The following is a 19,870-nucleotide window of genomic DNA, read 5'->3' as shown; positions in this document are numbered from 1 at the left end:
TTAAAAAGCATTTAAAAAAATTAATTAAATTAGTCACAATATGATGGGGGAACATAAGAGAGAAGGGCCAGAGGGGGGGCAATGGGCCAGAGGGGGAGCCATGGCCATGAGGGGAAGCGATGGGCAAGAAAGCAGAGGGGGAGCGGTGAGCCAGAGGGAGGAGCAGTCGGCAAGAAAACAGAAAGGGAGCTGAGGGCCAAAGAGGGATCAGTGGGCCAGAAAGCAGAAAGGGACTGGTGGGCCAGAAAGCACAGAAGGGGCAGAGGGAGTGGTGGGCCAGGAAGCACAGAGGGAGTGATGAGCCAGGGGTGGAGCAGTGGGCCAGAAAGCACAGCGTGAGCAATGGGCTATAAAGCAGAGGGGGAACAGTGCGCCAGAGGGCGAGCGATGGGCCAGAAAGAAGCTACAAGCAGCAGATTTGAAGAAAAGATGGGGGGAGAGCATGATAGATTAGGAGAAAGGATGTGAGATGCAAGAGCGAGAAGGAGGTAAGGACTGTAGACTGCAGGAGGAACTGGAGAGGGTAAATTCAGAGTTGGGCACATGGTTGAGAGTGTGGCGGGGACTAGGGAGTGTGAGTTGTGAATTGCCAGTGTAGCAGAGCAAGTGAATATGCACATGACTGTCCGGGTGAGAGGTCTGGGAGTGTAAATTGTGATGGAAAATTTTTGGAATTGGTGAGAGGTTTGGTGAGTGGGAGGTTGTGTGATTGTTTGGGGAATAGGAGAACACAGAAAAGGAGTATTTGCACCATTACAACTGACAATGAATCAATCAAGTCAATGATATATAAGAGGCACACACATTAAACAACTAGAGCAAAACCAATACTGTTTTGTCAAGCCGGGGACATCTGGGACTCTTTCTATTTGCTATCAGAGACCACATACAAAAGGTGCAAATAATGACAACCTGGATCTCTTCTTGCCTCACACAAACTGCCTTTTTCTAGAAACCTCGCTCTTTTACGCACTGGCAGTCTAACACCTGAGAGTCAATAAACAATTTGCTGCAACAATGCTGCATTAAATACAATTCTATACTGCAAAACTTGCTTTTTTATGCAAATTTTATTTACATTTCATGCCGTAATATCCTGGAGGATCTATTAAACAGCCATCATTTCAATTAATGGTTGCAGAAGACACAGTAAGCATCTTAAGAGTAGCCCTTTCCTCTCAAAATGTCAACTCTGCTGTAGTGATGTGTATTGTTTTATTTGCAAATGTGCACATTATAACAACAAGATGCATGCCTTTGTCAAACAGTGAATACAAGCAATTCATAAAGGATCTTCTGGCGGTTTGTCTAAGCCCTGAACTAGTTAAGTCCTATGAGACTGTTATGGATATCGCAAGTTGCCCGACGTCAGGTGCGAAATAATCAACCATTCCTGGCGTTTAGCCTCTTATCATCTTGCTTTATGCTATGCTGTAGTCGGGCATTTATAATGTGTTAAGGTATGCAAAATGACAGGCACTAAAAAAGGCCAGGATATACAGAAAATGTACAGAAAATGGCTTTAGAGCTACTTTTCTACATATGTTTAAAAAACAAGAGGGTTAATGAAGCAAACATTTTCAGTGTCAGCTGACCCATAATGGGCGAAGGGGTGCTGACCCACGACCTAATGAAGAGGGGCCACCAAATACAGAGCCAGCAAAAGCAGGGAAACTTAGTTTCCCTTCACATTTTGCACTTCCCCAGAGCGCAAGTCCAATGTTTCATGCAGGCCACAGGGCATTTTGTTTCCCTAACCTTGCATGGCCCATTGCACAAGCATTCTGGGAAAATGCAGGCCCACATGTGTGTAGGCGGTGCTTTTGTGCCTCCCCGGAAATTGAGGACTCCTGAGCAGTGACGTAATTTCATCAAAATGCTTGGGGTAGTGGAAGTGACATCACACAACCCTTGACCTCTGATGAAATCACAGGAAGTGATGTCATCTGACCACACCCCGCAGTGACATCATAGGAAGCGATGGAACACAACCTTTCACCCCTTTACAAAACTGGAAGGTGAATCACATAGCATTGTTTCTAAGTAGACTATGAAAAATATGGTTACAGTATCACCATACTGTGAATGGAAGCAGACGACCAAGGCCAAACGATAATGTTGTGATATTATATAGCACTTACTCTTAAGCGCTTCATATAGAACAAATATACATACGATATCACCCAACCTGTGTTGGTACTTATTTATCAACCTCAGCAGGAAGAAAGGCTTAGTTGACCTTGCCAGGAGGTGAACCTGCAACCTGCATATCACACACACATTGCAGAAACAAGCGCTCTACCCACTGAGCTATCTTACCGGCTATAGCTACCAGAAAACCAGCCACTACAGAAACAAAGAGCCACATGCTGCTGGCCACAGCCCGGGAGCCTCAATAAACCAAAAATAATAGTTTATTTTTTTTGTAGGGGTAGCAAGCGAGACCACAGGGGTAGCAAGGGAGACATCAGGGGTCGCAGTTGCGACCCCCGGCAACCCCTAAATGACGTCCCTGCTCCTGGGTAGTGGTTCTAGCATTATTGCTCCACCATACATGGCAGGAACTAGGCAGGGCATCCACCTGGTTTCTTTCTGCTGCAGGAATGGGTAAGCAAAAATGCCTCTTTGTATGTGTATATAAGGGTGTGTATGTGTGAGAGAGGAGTTGTGTCTGTGTAAGTATGCTTATGAAAGAGAGTGCAGTGTGAATGTTGTGTAAGGGTGTGAATGTGTGTGTGCAAATGGAAATGAAAGTGCAGTGTGAATGTTCAATGGGTGCGTGTATGAATAAGAGTAAATTGTGCATGATGTGGTGTGCGACTGCATGCAAGAACTGGTATGAATGTGTGTGTGCGTGTATGTGTGTGTGTGTGGGGGGGTATGAGTGTGTGTGTGTGTGTGTGTGTGTGTGTGTGTGTGTGTGTGTGTGTGTGTGTGCGCCCACACGCGTGCAGGCAGAGGGGCAAGGCTCGAGGGCCTAAAATAACCCAGTATGAATGTTATCTGACATAGTATGTTTTACTCACATTATGGGTAAACACATCTTCAGTGTTCTTACCTGGGGTGGGGAGATGACATTGGGGGCAGCCAACATGGAAGGTTTCTTACAGTGAGTGGCATGGCATGTTTTACTACAGTTATGGGCAAAGCCAAAATGCCTAATGCTCTTTTGTGGAATACTTGCCTGCATTACTGCAGCCAGTATGGACATGTTACTAGAGTGGTATGGCATGTTTAACTGGCATTATCGGCAACGCAACATGATGCGTGTTCTTTCATGGTCATAGTGACCTACATTGGTGAAATCAGTATGGTCAAGTTTACGTAAAGTTGTATGACATTTTTACTGGCATTAAAGTCAACAGGAGTATGCTCTTATGGGGGCATACTGACATATATTGGCAGAGCCAGCGCGGTCATGTTTTCTTATTGCATAATTATTGACATAATGGGAAAAGCAAACATGAATATAGTCTTATGTGGGAATGCTGGTACACATTGCTGTAGCCAGCACAGACATGTATGGGCACAGCCAGCATGAAAATGTGTTTTACACTGGCAGAATACTGGCATATATATCATGAGCAGGGACATCAGGAAAGTGTTGAAAATGTGTTGTAAAATGCTCCTGTGCACTGTTGGTGACTTGGATTTGTTCATGCGTTGTTCTACAAAACCGACTGTAGATTGTGTGATTTTTTTACCCATTTCTTTCGCAGTAACTATGCTGTAACTGCACCACTTTAACACATTATTTAAAAAAACATTCTTGTGAGTATTTACAACCCCTGGCTCTCCCCCTCCAACCCTCAAGCACTTTGATTGTTTCAGGCTCCCTTAATACATTTGGTCGCTCCCATATTTTCATGGGAAATGGTTCTGCACCTAGAATCAAAACATCCCCCAGCCGCTAGTGGTGATTTTAGTTGAGGAGAGCGGGCAGTGGTGTGTGCGTATTCTTAACTTTGGTGGGCAGATACTTTGCAGGTAGACGTGTAGATTACTGTTGTGTGACTAAAGTGAAAGCATTTATCCCTCCTAACCGAGGTTCATCCCTTGGGGCGTGGTACACAAATATGTCGATCTCCAGAGAGCCAACCTTTATGTCAGATTTCTGGCAGGGCCATCTCTGCGCTTTCACTTTCATGATTGCAATACCTACCTGTGCTACAAAACAATCACATGCTTTAACTAACTACTTTAAGGTGCTTACAACTTTTTTTTATTGCAAATCGTCATACTTTTACAGTATTAGGATAAAGGTTTCAATATGTGTACAATAAAAAAATTGCCTCACAGTTAAAAAGTCAGCAGCCATGGTTTAAGGAATAGCCTTTTTGCACAGAGGCGCTCACACTCTGCATTCCTGCGAATCGCAGCCACGAAGCTGGCCACGAACACTTTTCTCGTTGCTCTTTTGGTCCTTCAGGCATCTGAGCACCGTACACCCAGTGGTCGAAGTGTACAAAAAAAGTAGTGGAACAACGTTTCCTCTGCCCCGCCCCTTTTACCCCACCCCCCCCATACTCACAGTCATTCCCCCCACGTCCAATTCAAACCCCCTACCTGGGTCCTTCTTTTGCTCCCCTCCAACCCCACAATGCTGTGTTTTACAACAGTTCTCTCAAGACTGAAGAAAACATGAGGAAATAATATACATTTAAATGACCGAAATAAATGTGTCATTGTCCCCACTCAGTCTGCAGCTTTAAGCAGTCTCCCCTTCCAATCAGCCACCATTGGCATCTGTTAAGGGTCATGCCCAGGACTATGGCCACTGACACACCCCTCCCATTGCCTGCAAACACCTCTGTGCATAGCAAGCACCTCTGACCCTACAGCATTTCCCATATTGCTGCCTGACTGCCAGGAATGAAGTCGAGGGGAGTCCACCCACTTTTCTCAATCCCCCGAGCTAAAATGAGCAACATTGAATGTCCTGTTTGAACTTATGAATGTATGCCGACCTCGGGGGTTGAACCGCAGTTGTGAAGTTTGCAGGTTGGACAACTTTTTTATTTTTTTAACCTCCTCGCTCCGGCAAGGAGGTTAAATAGGTGCCGTTAGCACCCCATTGTCATTGAATGAGCCCGCCATCACAGACGCCTGCCCAGAGCTGGCCTTAGGGGGGGGAGCCGGGCGACCGCCGGGGCGCCACACCCCCCAGGGTGCCTTATGCCCCTGCCACTCCAGCTCGGGGGTGTCTTTCAAGGGCTCCCCGGAGCTGGCATTGTGGGACAAGGCGCAGCAGACGGCCTTTTACTGTAAAAGGTGCCCGTGGCGGCGGGTGCATTTAAATGCGCCCCTCTGCCGTGGACACTTTTCACAAGAAAAGGCGCCATTAACCCCCCACCACGCCAGCTCCGGGGAGTCTTTCAAGCGCTCCCCCGAGCTGGCGTGGTGGCAGAAGGTGTGGCAGGCGCCACATTGTCATTGAATGAACCCGTGATGGTGTGCTCATTCAATGACAATGGGGTGCTAAAGGTACCTATTTAGCCTCCTCGCCAGAAGGAGGAGGTTAAAAAAAAACAAAAAAAAAATTGCCCATCCTGGCCCTGCCGCCTTCCGCCCCGCCCCCTGTTAACCAGGGGGGCGCCGTGGTCCAGCTCGCCTCCCCCCATCCCAAAGGCCGTTTCTGGTATTGATTTTATGAAAGGCAAATGCCATTTGTCCTGTGTACTTTGGGTGGTCAGGCAAAGGCAATTTAATGAAATGTGCATATTTTCCCTTGATATGCTAATTTCTGTCAACGTCAACATCTCATTGCGTTTGTTAATGAGTCCCCCCACATTAATTTTTAGAATTTTTAGGGCTTGACCCCTACCGATTGCTTGGAAATTGCTTCACGAGCCAGAAGACCATTGATAAATAGAGAAAGCTTGGCCACCACTTGTGAGATATAGCACAGTGAGGTTTGACCCAGGACTGTTACTCGTGGAAGCTAGGTTTAAATTCCCAGCGGGGACAAAAACATTTTTTTTTTAAGTGCCCTTTCCTACCGTCGTGGAACGTACTCCAGGTCACATCAAGTAAGTGAACAACCCGGGGCACGACAACAGATTAACCTGAGAAGGGAACCTCGTACCCTTTAGTTCCCTCCCACTTCGACCTTCGTATAGATCAGACTATAAAATGACAGTTCTGACGTCACGAAGATGCCAGTTGGCTTCAGTTCTGTAACACAGATCATTACCCTGAGGTGCATGGAAACTTCCAAAGACAGAACTCGCGTGCGTGGGCGTGGCAACGTCAATGTTTTAAGCAAGGTAAGCCCAATAATGGAGCCATACAAGGAGTGGGCGCGGCTTAAATGCACGCCCTCTCCGCCTATTGGTCACAGATAGGCGTACTCGCCCCTGACATGCTCCTGCCCCTCCCATTTCCCCAGGTCACGGTGAGCGCTCTAGTGTCTGAGATGCCACCACAAGCCGGGTGCTTGTCACCTGTGCATGGCATCCGTGCACGGCTCGGGTCGCGTCGCAGCCGCCCCCTTCCCTCCCTGGTGTGCGGGGAGCGAGATGAGCCGCCCGTCCTCCGCCGGAGCCTCTGCTAGCAAAGCCTGCGGCAAGCAGCAGCCGCCGCCGTCGCTGCTCACCGGCGTTGCTGCGGTCGCTGCCGCCCCGCTGCTGCTGCCCGGAGCGGTCACCTCCCCGCCGCTGCCCGACCACCAGCTCATCTCGCTCTTCGAGTGCCCAGTGTGCTTCGAGTATGTACTGCCCCCGATCCTGCAGTGCCAGGCGGGGCACCTGCTCTGCAACCCGTGCCGCCTGAAGCTGACCTGCTGCCCTGCTTGCAGGGCGCCCCTCACCCCGAACATCCGCAACCTGGCCATGGAGAAGGTGGCAACCTCCGTCTACTTCCCCTGCAAGGTGAGCCCCCGGGACCCCGAAGAGGAAGAGTGGGGTGTGTGGAAAAAGGATAGGGAGTGTACCCCGTAGAGGAGAGGGGGGCAGCATTTGATGAGGAGTGGCCAGCGACGAGCTCCAAAGGGGGCAGCAAGGGTCACTGGGTAGAAGGAGAGATCAGCTGAGTGTGGCAACTGGACGAGGGCACACCAGGGAGCTTGGGAGCAGCAGGGCTAAGAGGAGCGGAATGGGTACAGGATAGACCTAAAAGATGCAGATAAGGGGCAACGGGGCGATGGATGGGAAAGCAAGGACCTGAGGAGAGGGGTTCTGGGTGGGGCCTCCTTCAGCATAGGAGGAGTTCAGGATGGTCGAGCTGATGGGGGCTGCAGGGACGGGATGGAGAAACTGAGATGGGTAACAGGGAGGGGAAGCAGGAGGACAGCAGTGAGCTGAGGGGAGAAGGAAAGAGGCAGTGGGTGGATGGTGAAACCGGGAGCAGGACATGGACCACAGTGAGCTAAAGAGTGTGGGGGGGGGGCAAAGGGTCAGCAGAGAGGCAAGGGGAGCTCAGTAGTGGAGTAGGCGAGGTGGGTGAAGTGGTGAGCCGAGGAGATGGAGAGCAAAAGACGGCCAACAAGAAAAGCGAAGAAAATAGATCAAAGGTCAGGGTCTCTGAAGGCGTACCCTTTTGGTGATCTGAGGCAGTCTGGATGCTTCGTCTTAGGGTCCATTGTATATTATCGGTATCTGAGCTGTACTAAGACCCAACTAGGAAATTAGTACATACCAGAGAAAAGTAAACTATAACCGCCCTCTGCCCAACTTTGGGATTACTTGTACTAGTGGACTATCCAATGACACAAATGCAACTTGAGGTACAGGGACAGAAAATGAGTAAGGTATCCAGCAAGCTAGAAGTCATTTTTGGAAAGTCAAGTCTGATGTAGCTGTTTAACGAATGTGGCACTTTGGCCATTGCACCAGTGTACGGTGGCGGTCATTAACAGCACTTATGAATCTTCCCAGGATAATTGCTATACCATGTGGCAGATAACCCAAGTTCTGGAATCGTGTTCCTCAGATGCGTGGAGATATTCACTTAGTTTATTTGTTCATCCATACGTATACTTCTTTTTTTCAATATTTTGTATTCATTCAAGAAGATTTGGGGTTGGGGGAGTGGCCATTTCATGTTTGTGACCGTCCCATTGAGAGATGGGATCAGAATCGAGCATTTCTACCTGGCCTTCTCGCGTTGCGTGAGTGGGATTCAATCTGATTACTGTCACATGATGCGTTGGAGCACATCAACATTATTCAGCCATTTTGATTTGTGTTTTAGTTGTTTCTCATACTAGGTACAATATTTCTCAGGAAAACTACTTTGAAACTGTAAGTAGTGGGCAGAAATTCCTTATCTGTAGTTCAAACTTTGTCTACAAATAAGCGAATGCAAAGTTTGATTGTTACTCTACCCACCTCGACCTTTAAAAATTAAAATATGATTTATTTGTTATTATAAAGAGTATACACAAAACCAAACTCACCTCCGACCCCAACCAGAACAGGCATCATCTCTTGGTCCAATTTTCAAAATGTATGATACAGTTCAGTTTCCCTCAACGCATACATAGGCGGAGGGGCCAAAGCTTATCGCCCCGGCAACCTCTACAGGACCCCGAGCATAGAGGTAGCAGGAGCAAGGAACAAGGAGGGAGTAGTAGAAAACGAAACGGTGTAGACGCAACAAGCATATTCATCTCCAAGGTAACTCCTATCACTCAGTCCTAGCTCGCAATAATAATTCCTGGAAAGTCGAAGGCAAAGCTCAGCAGATCTGGACCATGTTGGGTCCTCAAGTTCCACAGCGATGAAATTAAAACTTCTGGCTGAGAGGGCAGCCATCTCCTGCAACCAGTCCTCCACTCTAGGTTTGCTCAAGCGCTTCCAAGGCCACAGTGTCAGCCCCTGTGGTCAACATGGATAAGCACCACCTGACCAGAACATATGGGCATGTATCGCTTCATCCTCCGCCATCTCCTCTACTCTACTGCACCACCTGCAATGCAAACGTCATTTAACGGACAGTTCTCTGTGTTGAGACATATTAACGATATATATCTAACAGAAGGGAAACATTTCTCACTGTTATTGTTCAGTAATGCTCTCCTATAAAGGTAATCTTATGAATGATGACATCGTCATATTGATCTTCCTCTCTGTGCCGGCCCCAATTTCAAGCCATCTTCTGTCAAAATCAAATCTTTATTAAAATGTTAAACCACATCCCCCAAGGTGTTATCACAAGGGACCCCGCTTTCATCCTCCTTCATTAAATATCAGGTATGTGCCCAGTATTCCAGGCCAAAGAACCTTCCGCTCGTACTGCAGCCTGGGTGGATAACTCCCAAGTTAAGTCCTCGTCTCTCACCTAGACCCACAGAAAAAGCTCTGTCCTGCAGACTGCCTAGCTAGGTGCCCACTGAAAAATCTCTATCCTGCAGACTGCCTAGCTAAGTGCCCACAGAAAAAGCTCAATACTGCAGACTGCCAAGCTAAGTGCCCACCGAAAAAGCTCAATCCTGCAGACTGCCTAGCTAAGGGCCCACAGAAAAAGCTCTATCCTGCAGACTGCCTAGCTAAGGGCCCAGAGGAAAAATCTCTATCCTGCAGACTGCCTAGCTAAGTGCCCACAGAAAAAGCTCAATCCTGCAGACTGCCTAGCTAAGTGCCCACTGAAAAATCTCTATCCTGCAGACTGCCTAGCTAAGTGCCCACAGAAAAAAGCTCTATCATGCAGACTGCCTAGCTAAGTGCCCACCGAAAAAGCTCTGTCCCGCAGACTGCCTAGCTAAGTGCCCACCGAAAAAGCTCTGTCCTGCAGACTGCCTAGCTAAGAGCCCACAGAAAAAGCGCTATCCCGCAGACTGCCTAGCTAAGTGCCCACTGAAAAAGCTCTGTCCTGCAGACTGCCTACCTAATTGCCCACTGAAAAAGCTCTATCCCGCAGACTGCCTAGGCGCCCACAAAAAAAGCTTTATCCTGCAGAGTGCCTAGCTAAGTGCCCACGGGAAAAAGCTCTATCCTGCAGACTGCCTAGCTAAGTGCCCACAGAAAAAGCCCTATCCAGCAGACTGCCTAGCTAGGGACACCCAAGAAACATGGCATTGAAACTCTCTGGAATTGCATCTTATAACCGGGCATGCACATTTCCATTTCATCTCCCAATTAAATCCTCTGTACAGTGGTTTCTGTAGCACAAACCTAGCTGGAAACAAGAGTGATGTACAATAAATAGTGCTTGAAAGAGGGCAGGCAGTAATGGTGAATGTTCTACCAAAGAGGCTTCCTCCGCTATCTTTCTGAATGTGTAAAGAATGGACTTATTCCGCAGCACTATGCACAGGCAGCGACACCTCACCATATGATCAGAAAATATATATACTTCATACAAACAGCCTGTTTAGTGGTAGTCCGCGCGAGTCCTGAAATGTGCTACGGAATGTTCACTCTACACAGGTCTCCGTGGAACAGATGATCCAACACACATTCATGATGCTGGTAATCAGTATATTGACACAAGCAAAGAACATTAAAGAAAGAATAGACTTCTAAATCTATATGTACTGTAAAGATCTACCAATAGTGTAGGCGTCTTGGTACATCACAAAGGCCCTGTAGTGCACTCCTCGATATATATGATGGCTTAAAAGTACAACTCATTGAGGACCGGTATCTATACAGTATGTAATCCTATTTGTTGACAATCTCTTGCCAACACGTGTTTTTTCACAGTGCACTTCCTTAGGGTGTATACATTTGCCAAGACTGCTTCTCTATGTGAATAAAGCATTAAGGAAAAATAAAAAATGCATTCTCTTATACAAGGGAGATGGTTTTCCCAATGGAGTGACCACTGTTGTTTCGGTAAATCCCATCTGGTGGATATGTTTATAACTTAATTTAACTCTGAAAAAATTAGAACATAATACATGTAGACGTTCACAAAGTTTTGATATTGGGGGGATGAGGACAGCCAACTCTTAGTCTGGTGCTCTTACATGGTGAGCTTCTGAGATCAAGTGCTACGACCGTACTTTGAGTTACTTGCATTGTTGAATATAAAAATTGGAATCCAGTCTCCCCCTGCAATGAGAGCATCAACCTACAAGCACCCATGCCTATTATAAGGTTACAGAAGGCATTTCATATTCAACTTCCCAAAAATCCTCTCAACCCACTTTTGGGGAACCTGACACTCTCGAGGTAAACTCCTTTCCACTCCCCAGCTACGAGAGTGAGTTAGAGGTGCGGCTCTGCAATTAGGTGAGGGTTACAATGGGAGGAGCCAGGGCGCTAAAGGTTTTTCTGCCACAGTCTTTTTGGGCTGGAAGGATAGGAAGCAAGAAAAGGAAGAACGCACTAAGATGAGATTTTTTTTATTAATGTTGAAATAATATTTGCTAACTACGATAACAGAATAAAAAAAATTAGATTCAACAACCTATGGCATCCATCTCTTGGTTTGGCTTCTCCAATTTTCTTCCATCTGTGTCACAACTAGGGGTGCGCCCAAATTTGGCTTAAAGTAGGAATTCAGGCATATTCCAGCTGAAAATGAGAGATTCAGCTTTGGACAAATGCTCAATAAAATTTCTCTCAAAGCCGAATAGTTTCCCTTACAAATACATTAAGTACTGCCTTGACTGTGCCTGAAATACGTCAGGCATGTCATGGTAATCCATTGAAAGGATCATTAAAGAAAAGCTGTTGTCACATTTTTGATTGAGTACAGACAGAGCAGAGGTGTGAAAGTGCAAAATCTCAGCCCTTCATGTGCTGGACAGACCAACTTCAATCGGTAGTTTGCTGGGGAAGGGTGAGCTAATGAGATGTCTCTGGTCTCCCCTGCATAGTCAGCTGGAACAATGGTATACAAAGTCGCTATTGGAAAATTGTATTTTCTTCAGGACCATATTCATTTTCCGATGACCTTTGTGAATAATATGAAAGTTACAGATTATAATCCAAAAAATCCCCATTCCAAGTAATATAATCAAGTGGATTAATATAACTGCTGCAGATATCCCAGGAAGTTCCAACCCCTGAGTAAAATAGCTCAGGAGGTAGTGGGCCTGAAGCACTGTATTGAGCCTGTAAACCATGGTCATAAAGCAAGTAAAATGGCTCAGTGGGAAGTGTGCCTGTGACGGTGATGTGCTTGTAATATCAAAACATAACTTCCAATTCCTGCCCTCCACCTTTCTCATGTTGCTAAAATGAGTCCCTTATAATTGGTTAAAAGTGACGGATGTTACTAAAGACTGGGAGTAAATACTTTTAACCAAAATGCCCCAGTCTGTGGCAGCAGAGATATCTCTCCCATCATTAGAGAGTTAAAACCGAGGGGTTGTTTGAGTAATAAAGATGAGGAGATAAAAGTTTACAATTTAGAAACATTGGACCAAATGGATGTACAAGTGAAGCAAATAACTAAAATAATCATACACATGCCAATTAAAGATCCGAAAATCAACAATGTCCCGTCCCTATAGGGTCACCCAAGAGCCATGGAGGGTTCAGCATTCCCTATATATTTTTAGCTGGTGTCTTTTACCATGCCCCAAAACCCCACCAGGAAAACAAAGAGTCTCAAAGGAGCATTTGAAAGTGTGAGTAGACACTTTCCAGTCCCCCTCGCAGTGATGCATAGTATACTTTTAGGCTAGTTTTAATTACTTGGGTCCTGCCCAACAAGTGACTATGAATGCACAAAAATATAAACTGTGCTGTTATTGAACAGTTTATTTTCTGATAAATTATTCCTTTCATGGTTTACACTAACCTCTTCCATAGAAAACAAAGAAAAATGCAATGAAGAATGGGCATATATATTTTAAAGTGTGTGTTTTCATTTACAAAGTGTTTATCTTGGTCACATAATTAATGTATTAAAAAGGCAACTATTTGGCACTGGCTGAATACTTGTCCAGCTGTTTGGTATTTGGGTGAATTATTAAATCTACGATTCGTTACACCCCTAGACACAACAGAGGTGTTTGAGAGTCAGATGGTACTTTGTCATCTGCTTTTTCATACAACAAATGCCCATTTTGAGACTCCATCTACTCTATCTTCTGGAGAATCCACTATTCACATCGGTTTTGTACGATCGGACCAAAAAAAAAATGTGCTACAGTATAGTGAGCAGGGGTTGCGGGGGAAACCCCTGCAGCCCTCGTAGTATGTAAGTGTGTTCGCATGAGAAAGGTGCAAACTTTTGGTAGTTCAATCAGCCGTGGCCAGATCACTTAGAATCATTCACATCTGAGGGCAATCTTTGAGCATTTGCTTTAGAAAGCAAGAAATCTTACCATGCTTCAACACACGCACACAGTGGATACATGCCATTTGGAAAACGTCTGTGTTTTCAGCAGGCTTTTTCTTTCATCACAATTAATCCAATTAATTTGGTCTCGTGCAGGCGGTGAAATGATTGGCTTGTAAACACCGTTTGTCGTTCTGGTTGCCAAGGCAGCCAGCCAGCTTCTGTAGGAGGCAGGGGTGGACACCTAATTCGTCTCGGATACTTCTCCCTGCTTGTGGGTGGTTTGTGAACAGGGCATAGTGTTGCATTCCAGCTTCCCAGAAGCAGTATTGGGGTCAGAAAAAAGGTTAGGCTAGACTAATCCTGCAGTGTGAAGGCACTCGGAGCTAATTTTAGTTGACACATGTTCCGACAGGTAACGCAAAGATCAGCATGCCAGTACCAGGCTGTAGTACTTTCTGATGCACGTTAGGTGAGTGGGGAGGGAGAAGAGGCTTATGTGTAGGTATTTTGTAGGAAAAATGTGGTCTCTCAAGTTAAAGGATTCCTCGCCTGAAACATGTAGACTGTGCTCGGAAGTCTTGAAAGGGTGCTTCATGAAATAATTGTGCTTCCTTTTTTTGAAAGACAGCTTTGGTGAAGTTCACCCCGCTTTGGGAGCAGGGTGTCTGTTTAGGTTTTAGCATTGCTTTGTGTGCTGATGTTTTAATGGGATGCGTCTGCAGGAGTTCCACATTGGGATTTCCCTCTCTGCGCTGCATCTCTTGACCCAGTGGCATCGCAGGAGGTCGCATCCCATTTGGTGGCGAATAGTGTAGTCCTGTTTTGTTTTTAAATCCAGAGAAGCATAAACAACAAAGAAGAGTTTGGCGTTGTTTTTACTTTTAAAATCAGTTTAAGATTAACGATTTGAAAAAGGACCTAATCTAACCTATGTATTTGGCTGGGTCATGTTGTATGGTACTCTCCCGTGCTGTGCCAAAGTTCAACCCATGGATTCTGGAATGGCAGTGGAGAGCCGTTGAAGGGAGCTGATTCCAGCTCTTACTGAAATGTCTGCCTCCTGAGGTATTATACGCTACATATTGGTGACAAGGCAGCAAGGGGCGGCCAGGCGAACCGAGACCCCTGGCCAGGTAGAGCAACCTTTGCGTGTCCGTTCCCCAGCTGAAGGCCCTCAACGCCACTCCCTGCGGGGGGCTGTCTGGTGTGTGGAGGATCAGGTGTGCGGAAGGCTCCCTAGCAGCACAGGTCGTGGGATAGACACTGATAGTGACTAACGCAGCATACTCTTCCTCGTCCCAGTACTGCTGGGAAGTAATGCATACAACCGTTGGGAAGTAATACAAAAAACAAGAAAATATAGGAATAGGCGAATGGCACCCAGAATTAAAGTGGACTGAACTTTTAAAGGGAGAAAGAATGCAGCCATGGTGCCTGCTCCATGGCCATTCTTGGCGTCTCCTGGGGGTCCACACATACCATGGGAGCAGTGGGTTGACTCCTTTTTAGGTGTATGTTTGTGCCATTTGGGGTGCAAACTTTAATGATGATCTGAAGGAAGCGTCAATTTTGAACTGTATTGATGTTGAAGACCTGAGGATTTTTCACAATCTCCCTGATGTATCTAGCCCGGAGGGGCACGGGACGGTACATCGGGCACAACCAGGACGTATGAGGTGGCTTTGGCTAAACTAGAGACATTTTTGGGAAATGAAACCAATGTCATGCTTGAGAGATACTACTTCTTCACGAGAAAGCAAAAAAAGGACGAGTCCGTAGATGGCTATATTGCTAAGTTGAGGCCTCATCACTTCCTGCAAATTCACAGGTGTGGCTGACGAATATTGTAGGAACCAGCTCATGCTGTATACTGCAGACTTACAGATCCAATCAAAGTTGTGGCGAGCAAAGGACCCCATGTTGGGGCAGGCATTTGAGTTGGCAAGGACAATCGAGTTAGGAAACAAATGCATGAAAGTATCTGCTATTTTCAGGAGTGAAGAAGATTGTGTAGGATGATGGCAGTGACGATGCAGAGATTGCTTTGGGGAGGAAGTCCTTAGCTTCTGCTTCACTACGTAAAATGAATGTACGTGACAAGATTAAAAGGAAGAATCGCATGATAAAAATGTGCAGGGCACATGTCCGCAGTCAAGATGCTATAGGTGTGGACAATCCAGACATTACAGTGGCTAAACGAATGCCCTGCTGCCAATGCAGAATGCTATAAGTGTGGTATGGTGGGACATTATTGCAGAGCTTTCAAAAACTCTAAGGATAAAGGGTGACACAGCATAAAATAATTGAAACTCATTGGGGTACCCAGTAGTCTCCGCACCATTGCAGATCAGCAAAAGAATTACTGTAAATATTTGTAGAAGGAAGGGCCCGGGAGAATAAATGGAGATCGACAAGATCCTTTTGAATGTTATGGTGGACACTGGGTCGCCCCAGGCCACAGTGATTGTTCTTATGCATCGAAAAGAACTGGGTGGGTGCCTTCAAGATTTAAACCCACCAGTGTGAGAGCTACGGGCTATGGCAAGAGCCCTTTTATTTTTTGCATTTTTAAAGCACTCACACAGCTCGTGGCTCTGTTCCAGGAATAGTTTTTTTTTTTACTTGCATGATTGTTTTTTTTGTCTTAGTTGCATATTTATAACGCGCTTAAATACCCAGAGGTTTCTAAGCGCGGACCCGGGTTGCTTCGTGTCGTCTTGCTTCCAAGGCGAGCACGTTGGCGCTGAGCTATCCTCCCGAGCCCTATCAGCATTTTAGGATATACATGGGTGCACATCAAGTATAAGAATAGAGAGACATAATGTAAACTATACGTAGCTGAAAATGGATCATCTATCATAGGATTGGTGGAGCAAACTGCTCTATGACTTCAAATGTATCTGGGTGAAGACAACCCGATACTGAGTGTCAGAACCCAAGACACCTCCCCTAAAGAAGGGTAGGCGCATATGTTCAGTGATAATATTGGGAAGCTGAAGGGATTTAACACCGAATTGTGTTGAGAAGGGGAGCCAGGGCAGTGAGAAACAAACCCATTGACCGTAAGGACACTTAGAAAAAGGAGTTAGAAAAGTTGTGCAAGCAAGACATTATAGAGCCTCTAGTCTTCAGAATGGTTGTCTCCCATTGTGATAGCGCAGAAGGGTGATGGCTCGATAAGGATGTTATGTTATGTTATGTTATTTTGCATTAATATAGCACCTTATATACCATTGGTATGGTCTGAAGGCGCTGGTAGGTTGAACGCCCTTGGGAACCGAAGTTCAAATCAGTAGAGAGAGTCAAAAGGTGCATGTGAGCACCGGGTATGTGTGCAGCTCGTGCGATATCCGTGTAGTAGCTGCTTCTTAGCGGTAGGTGTGGTGGTTGAGAGGTCAGGAGAATGTGTTTGTTCAGGCAGGTTTTATCCAGAACGGCTGCGGCTGCGTTAGGCCTGAGGATAACGCCTGGCTGGGGGGTGTGAGACCAACAGTGTCAACTTAGAATGATGTGGGGGTGAGCGGCGGATGTTGATATGAGAACAGTTATACCGAATGGTGTCATAGTATCTCTGTGTTCTAGTTGAGTGGTGATGTAAGGAGAGAGTAAGCATGGTGGTGTGATATGATGAGTAATATGCTCTTTCAAACGTTCTTTACATTCTAAACCATACTATATACGTTGCGCAATATTTATGTGTTCCAGTCCGTACCGTGGACAGCTATCCATTCTATGCACCCCAGTCCGGTCCAAATACACTCTGGTCCGCCCTGCACGGTCTAGTCTGCTCCGCGCTTGCGCTCTTGTCTGCCACACGCTTGCGCTCTTGTCTGCCACACGACTGTCCACTTGTCTGCCTCACGCATGCACTTTGACTGCCCAAGGCATGCACTCTTGACTGCCCCAGGCATGCACTCCTGACTGCTTCATGCTCTACGCATTCAGTAGCTCAACATACTCATCCATTCTACGCACTCATCAGTACTGGATGCGTCAGTGCTCGTTGGTTCTACATGCTCGTTGGCTCTACGCGACTGGTCAGTTCACTCTGGGCACTTGATCGCTCCAGGTACTCATCCACTTTATGCCCTCACGCGTGCTATGCGTTTACCTGTTTTATGCACTCACCCCCTATACGGACTCACCCCCTCTACGGACTCACCCGTACCACATACTTAACCGTTCCATGCACTCATCCTCTCTGCACTCATCTGTTTTAATCACTCGTGATTTTCACGCATCCAGCAGTAATATCTTGTTCTATATATTCATCTCTACACTCATCTGTCCTATACCTTCATTTACTCTATACATCCACTTCATATATTCATCTGTTCGATACGCCTATCCGCTCCATACTCCATTCGGCTTCATACACTCAGCCTCTCCATACACCGATCTGCTGGCTGCATACCTTCATTACTCTGAATGTGTGTTGACCTTAGGGATATGTGTTGATCTTGGGCATCTTAATGCTAGCATTTGGGTTGACAGACATCCCCTCCCAAATATTAATGAGTTTTTGACCACAGTTTTTTCACATTAGACCTGTCATCAGTTTACCATCAGGTCATTCTGGATGAAGATTCAAAACACTTGAAATCTTTTGTTACACTTTAGGGGCATTCAGATAAAAACTCATGCGTTTCATTTTGGCAACAGCGGCTGCTGTTTTCCGGAGATTCATGCAACAGCTTGTTGGTGGTCTATAAGGGGTTTATTATTTTCAGTACGATATTCTAATAGCTAAATTCACACAACAGGAACATGATCCAAAAGAGGGGACTTGCATTGATTGAAAATTGAAAAGTACAAGATCAAACTTTAGAAATGACATATTTGGGCCATGTAATTAACTGTGAGGGCATCCAGCCTAAAAAGGAACTAGTTGAGACAATAGCAGATATGCCTGCCCCATCAGTAAGAATCAACTCTGGTCTTTTTTGGGACTTGCTGAATATTATTCTAAATTTGGCCCATGTTTTACAGAGAAAACTCAGCACATGAGAGGACTAATGAAAACATTTGTGAAATTCTGCTGGTCAGAGCATTGCCTGGCAGAGTGGGAAGACATCAAAATAAATGTCAGTAGAGCCCCGACTCTGAAGACGTTCAGCAGCACAGCTACACATATCATCACGGTGGATGCCACCAATGTGGACTTGGGTGGAGTATTGAAAAGATTCATGAGGGGAGTTGAGGTGACCTTTGCCTACACTTCCGGAGTGCTTAAACAAGCAGAGTTAAACCTCGTAAAGGAATACCTTGGTGGGAAGTGGGTTCTGGAGCACTTCAGGATTCTCATCTGGGGTCTTCCAGTGGTTGTTAAGACTCATCATAAGCCATTGATCCAAATCATGAATGCCAAAAGTCTGCATTTGGCCTCAACAAGAATACATAGGTGGATGTTAGAGATCATGCAATATAATGCCAAAATTGTGTGTACTCCAGGCAAAGGAAATGTTATAGCAAATGTTTTCTCCAAGCTACCGTGGACCAGTGGAGTTGTACAGTCAGATTTGAAGGATTTTGAAGAGAGTGTCATTGCACACAGACAACCTGGAATTGTGAGGGAGGAGCGAGTCAAGGAGTCTGCCTAAAACCCAGAACAGTGCTTACTCAGACTGGCCATTCATGATGGATGGGAATCTGTGGGAAATTCTCCACCTGAGTAGGCTCAAATTCAAGATGAAATTGCAGGCAACACAGAATGTGTGCATAAGAGGAGATCGTATAATACCTCTGAAATCCGTGAGAAACAAGATTCGTGGGTTGGCACATGAAGGACACTTGGGCAGGAGTCTCACAAAGAGATGGCTGGGAGAAAAATCCTTGTGGCCTGCGATGCTGGGAGAAGCCGAGGAGTTAGTTAGATTTTGTCAAGCTTGTGCAATCAGCGATAAATCAAAAGAAATGATTGTTACACCTCTCCAACCAGTGCGGACTCCCGATTCGGTATGGAAGATGCTCGCAAAGGATATTGCAGGACCTTTTGAGAGTTTGAAGACCTGCAGTGTATATAGCTGCGTTGATAGACTATACATCCAAATTGGGCGTTATGGAAGAAAATATGACCACCACAAATATTGTGAGATTTGTGGAAGCTTTGTTCAGGAGAGAAGGAGACCCGGAGGTATTCATTACAGACAATGGGGCACAGTTAATCTCTGAGACATGTTTTCTTTCTTTTTTAAACCATTATTTAGTAAACGTGCTTGAAAATACAACATAAATTAGGTCTGACCATTTCAAACAGTGCATTTTTACATCACACTAGATACTTTCTGAGGTAGGACAGGTTGGTTACCAGACCATTCTCATACATTATATCTTGGGACTCTTGTAGCTGCCTAGGGACTCTGAATTGGGCTCCTCACGTTGCATACACAGTAAAGGGACCAAAAGGGGACCACATGTCTACCAGTTTACACTTCACCGGCTGAAGCGGGGTCCATTTCTCTTCCTGATCGGATGCCCCACGTCACGGCCCTCATCCACTGTGCAACTGTTGGGCTAGCAGGTTTAAGCCACCTCAACAATATGCAGTGGACCGATAATAACATGCAGAGGCTGGCAAGTCTGTGAAAGCCTGATTGTAAAGTGTCGAATATGTGGAACAAGCATTGCCGTGGAGTCCCTACAATTTCACAAATAAACATATCTGACATCATGTCGCATACCCCATTCCAAA

General features: G+C 45.9%; 1 protein-coding gene across 1 annotated transcript in view; it reads left to right on the top strand.

Annotated features, from left to right (window-relative positions):
* Window positions 1–6,377: 6,377 nt before the first annotated feature.
* The window catches only part of SIAH2 (siah E3 ubiquitin protein ligase 2), a 170,769-nt gene continuing 157,276 nt past the window's right edge, over window positions 6,378–19,870 (top strand). Inside the window, exon 1 of the mRNA XM_069620370.1 lies at window positions 6,378–6,869. Coding sequence (XP_069476471.1) covers window positions 6,450–6,869 — 420 coding nt within the window. The 5' untranslated portion in view covers window positions 6,378–6,449. The remainder of the gene's footprint in view (window positions 6,870–19,870) is intronic.

Source organism: Ambystoma mexicanum, chromosome 10 (assembly GCF_040938575.1).
Source record: "Ambystoma mexicanum isolate Mex_15411 chromosome 10, UKY_AmexF1_1, whole genome shotgun sequence".
Taxonomy (NCBI): Eukaryota; Metazoa; Chordata; class Amphibia; order Caudata; family Ambystomatidae; genus Ambystoma; species Ambystoma mexicanum.
The sequence above is the reverse complement of the archived record's forward strand: the minus strand, read 5'-3'. Positions and strand labels throughout refer to the sequence as shown.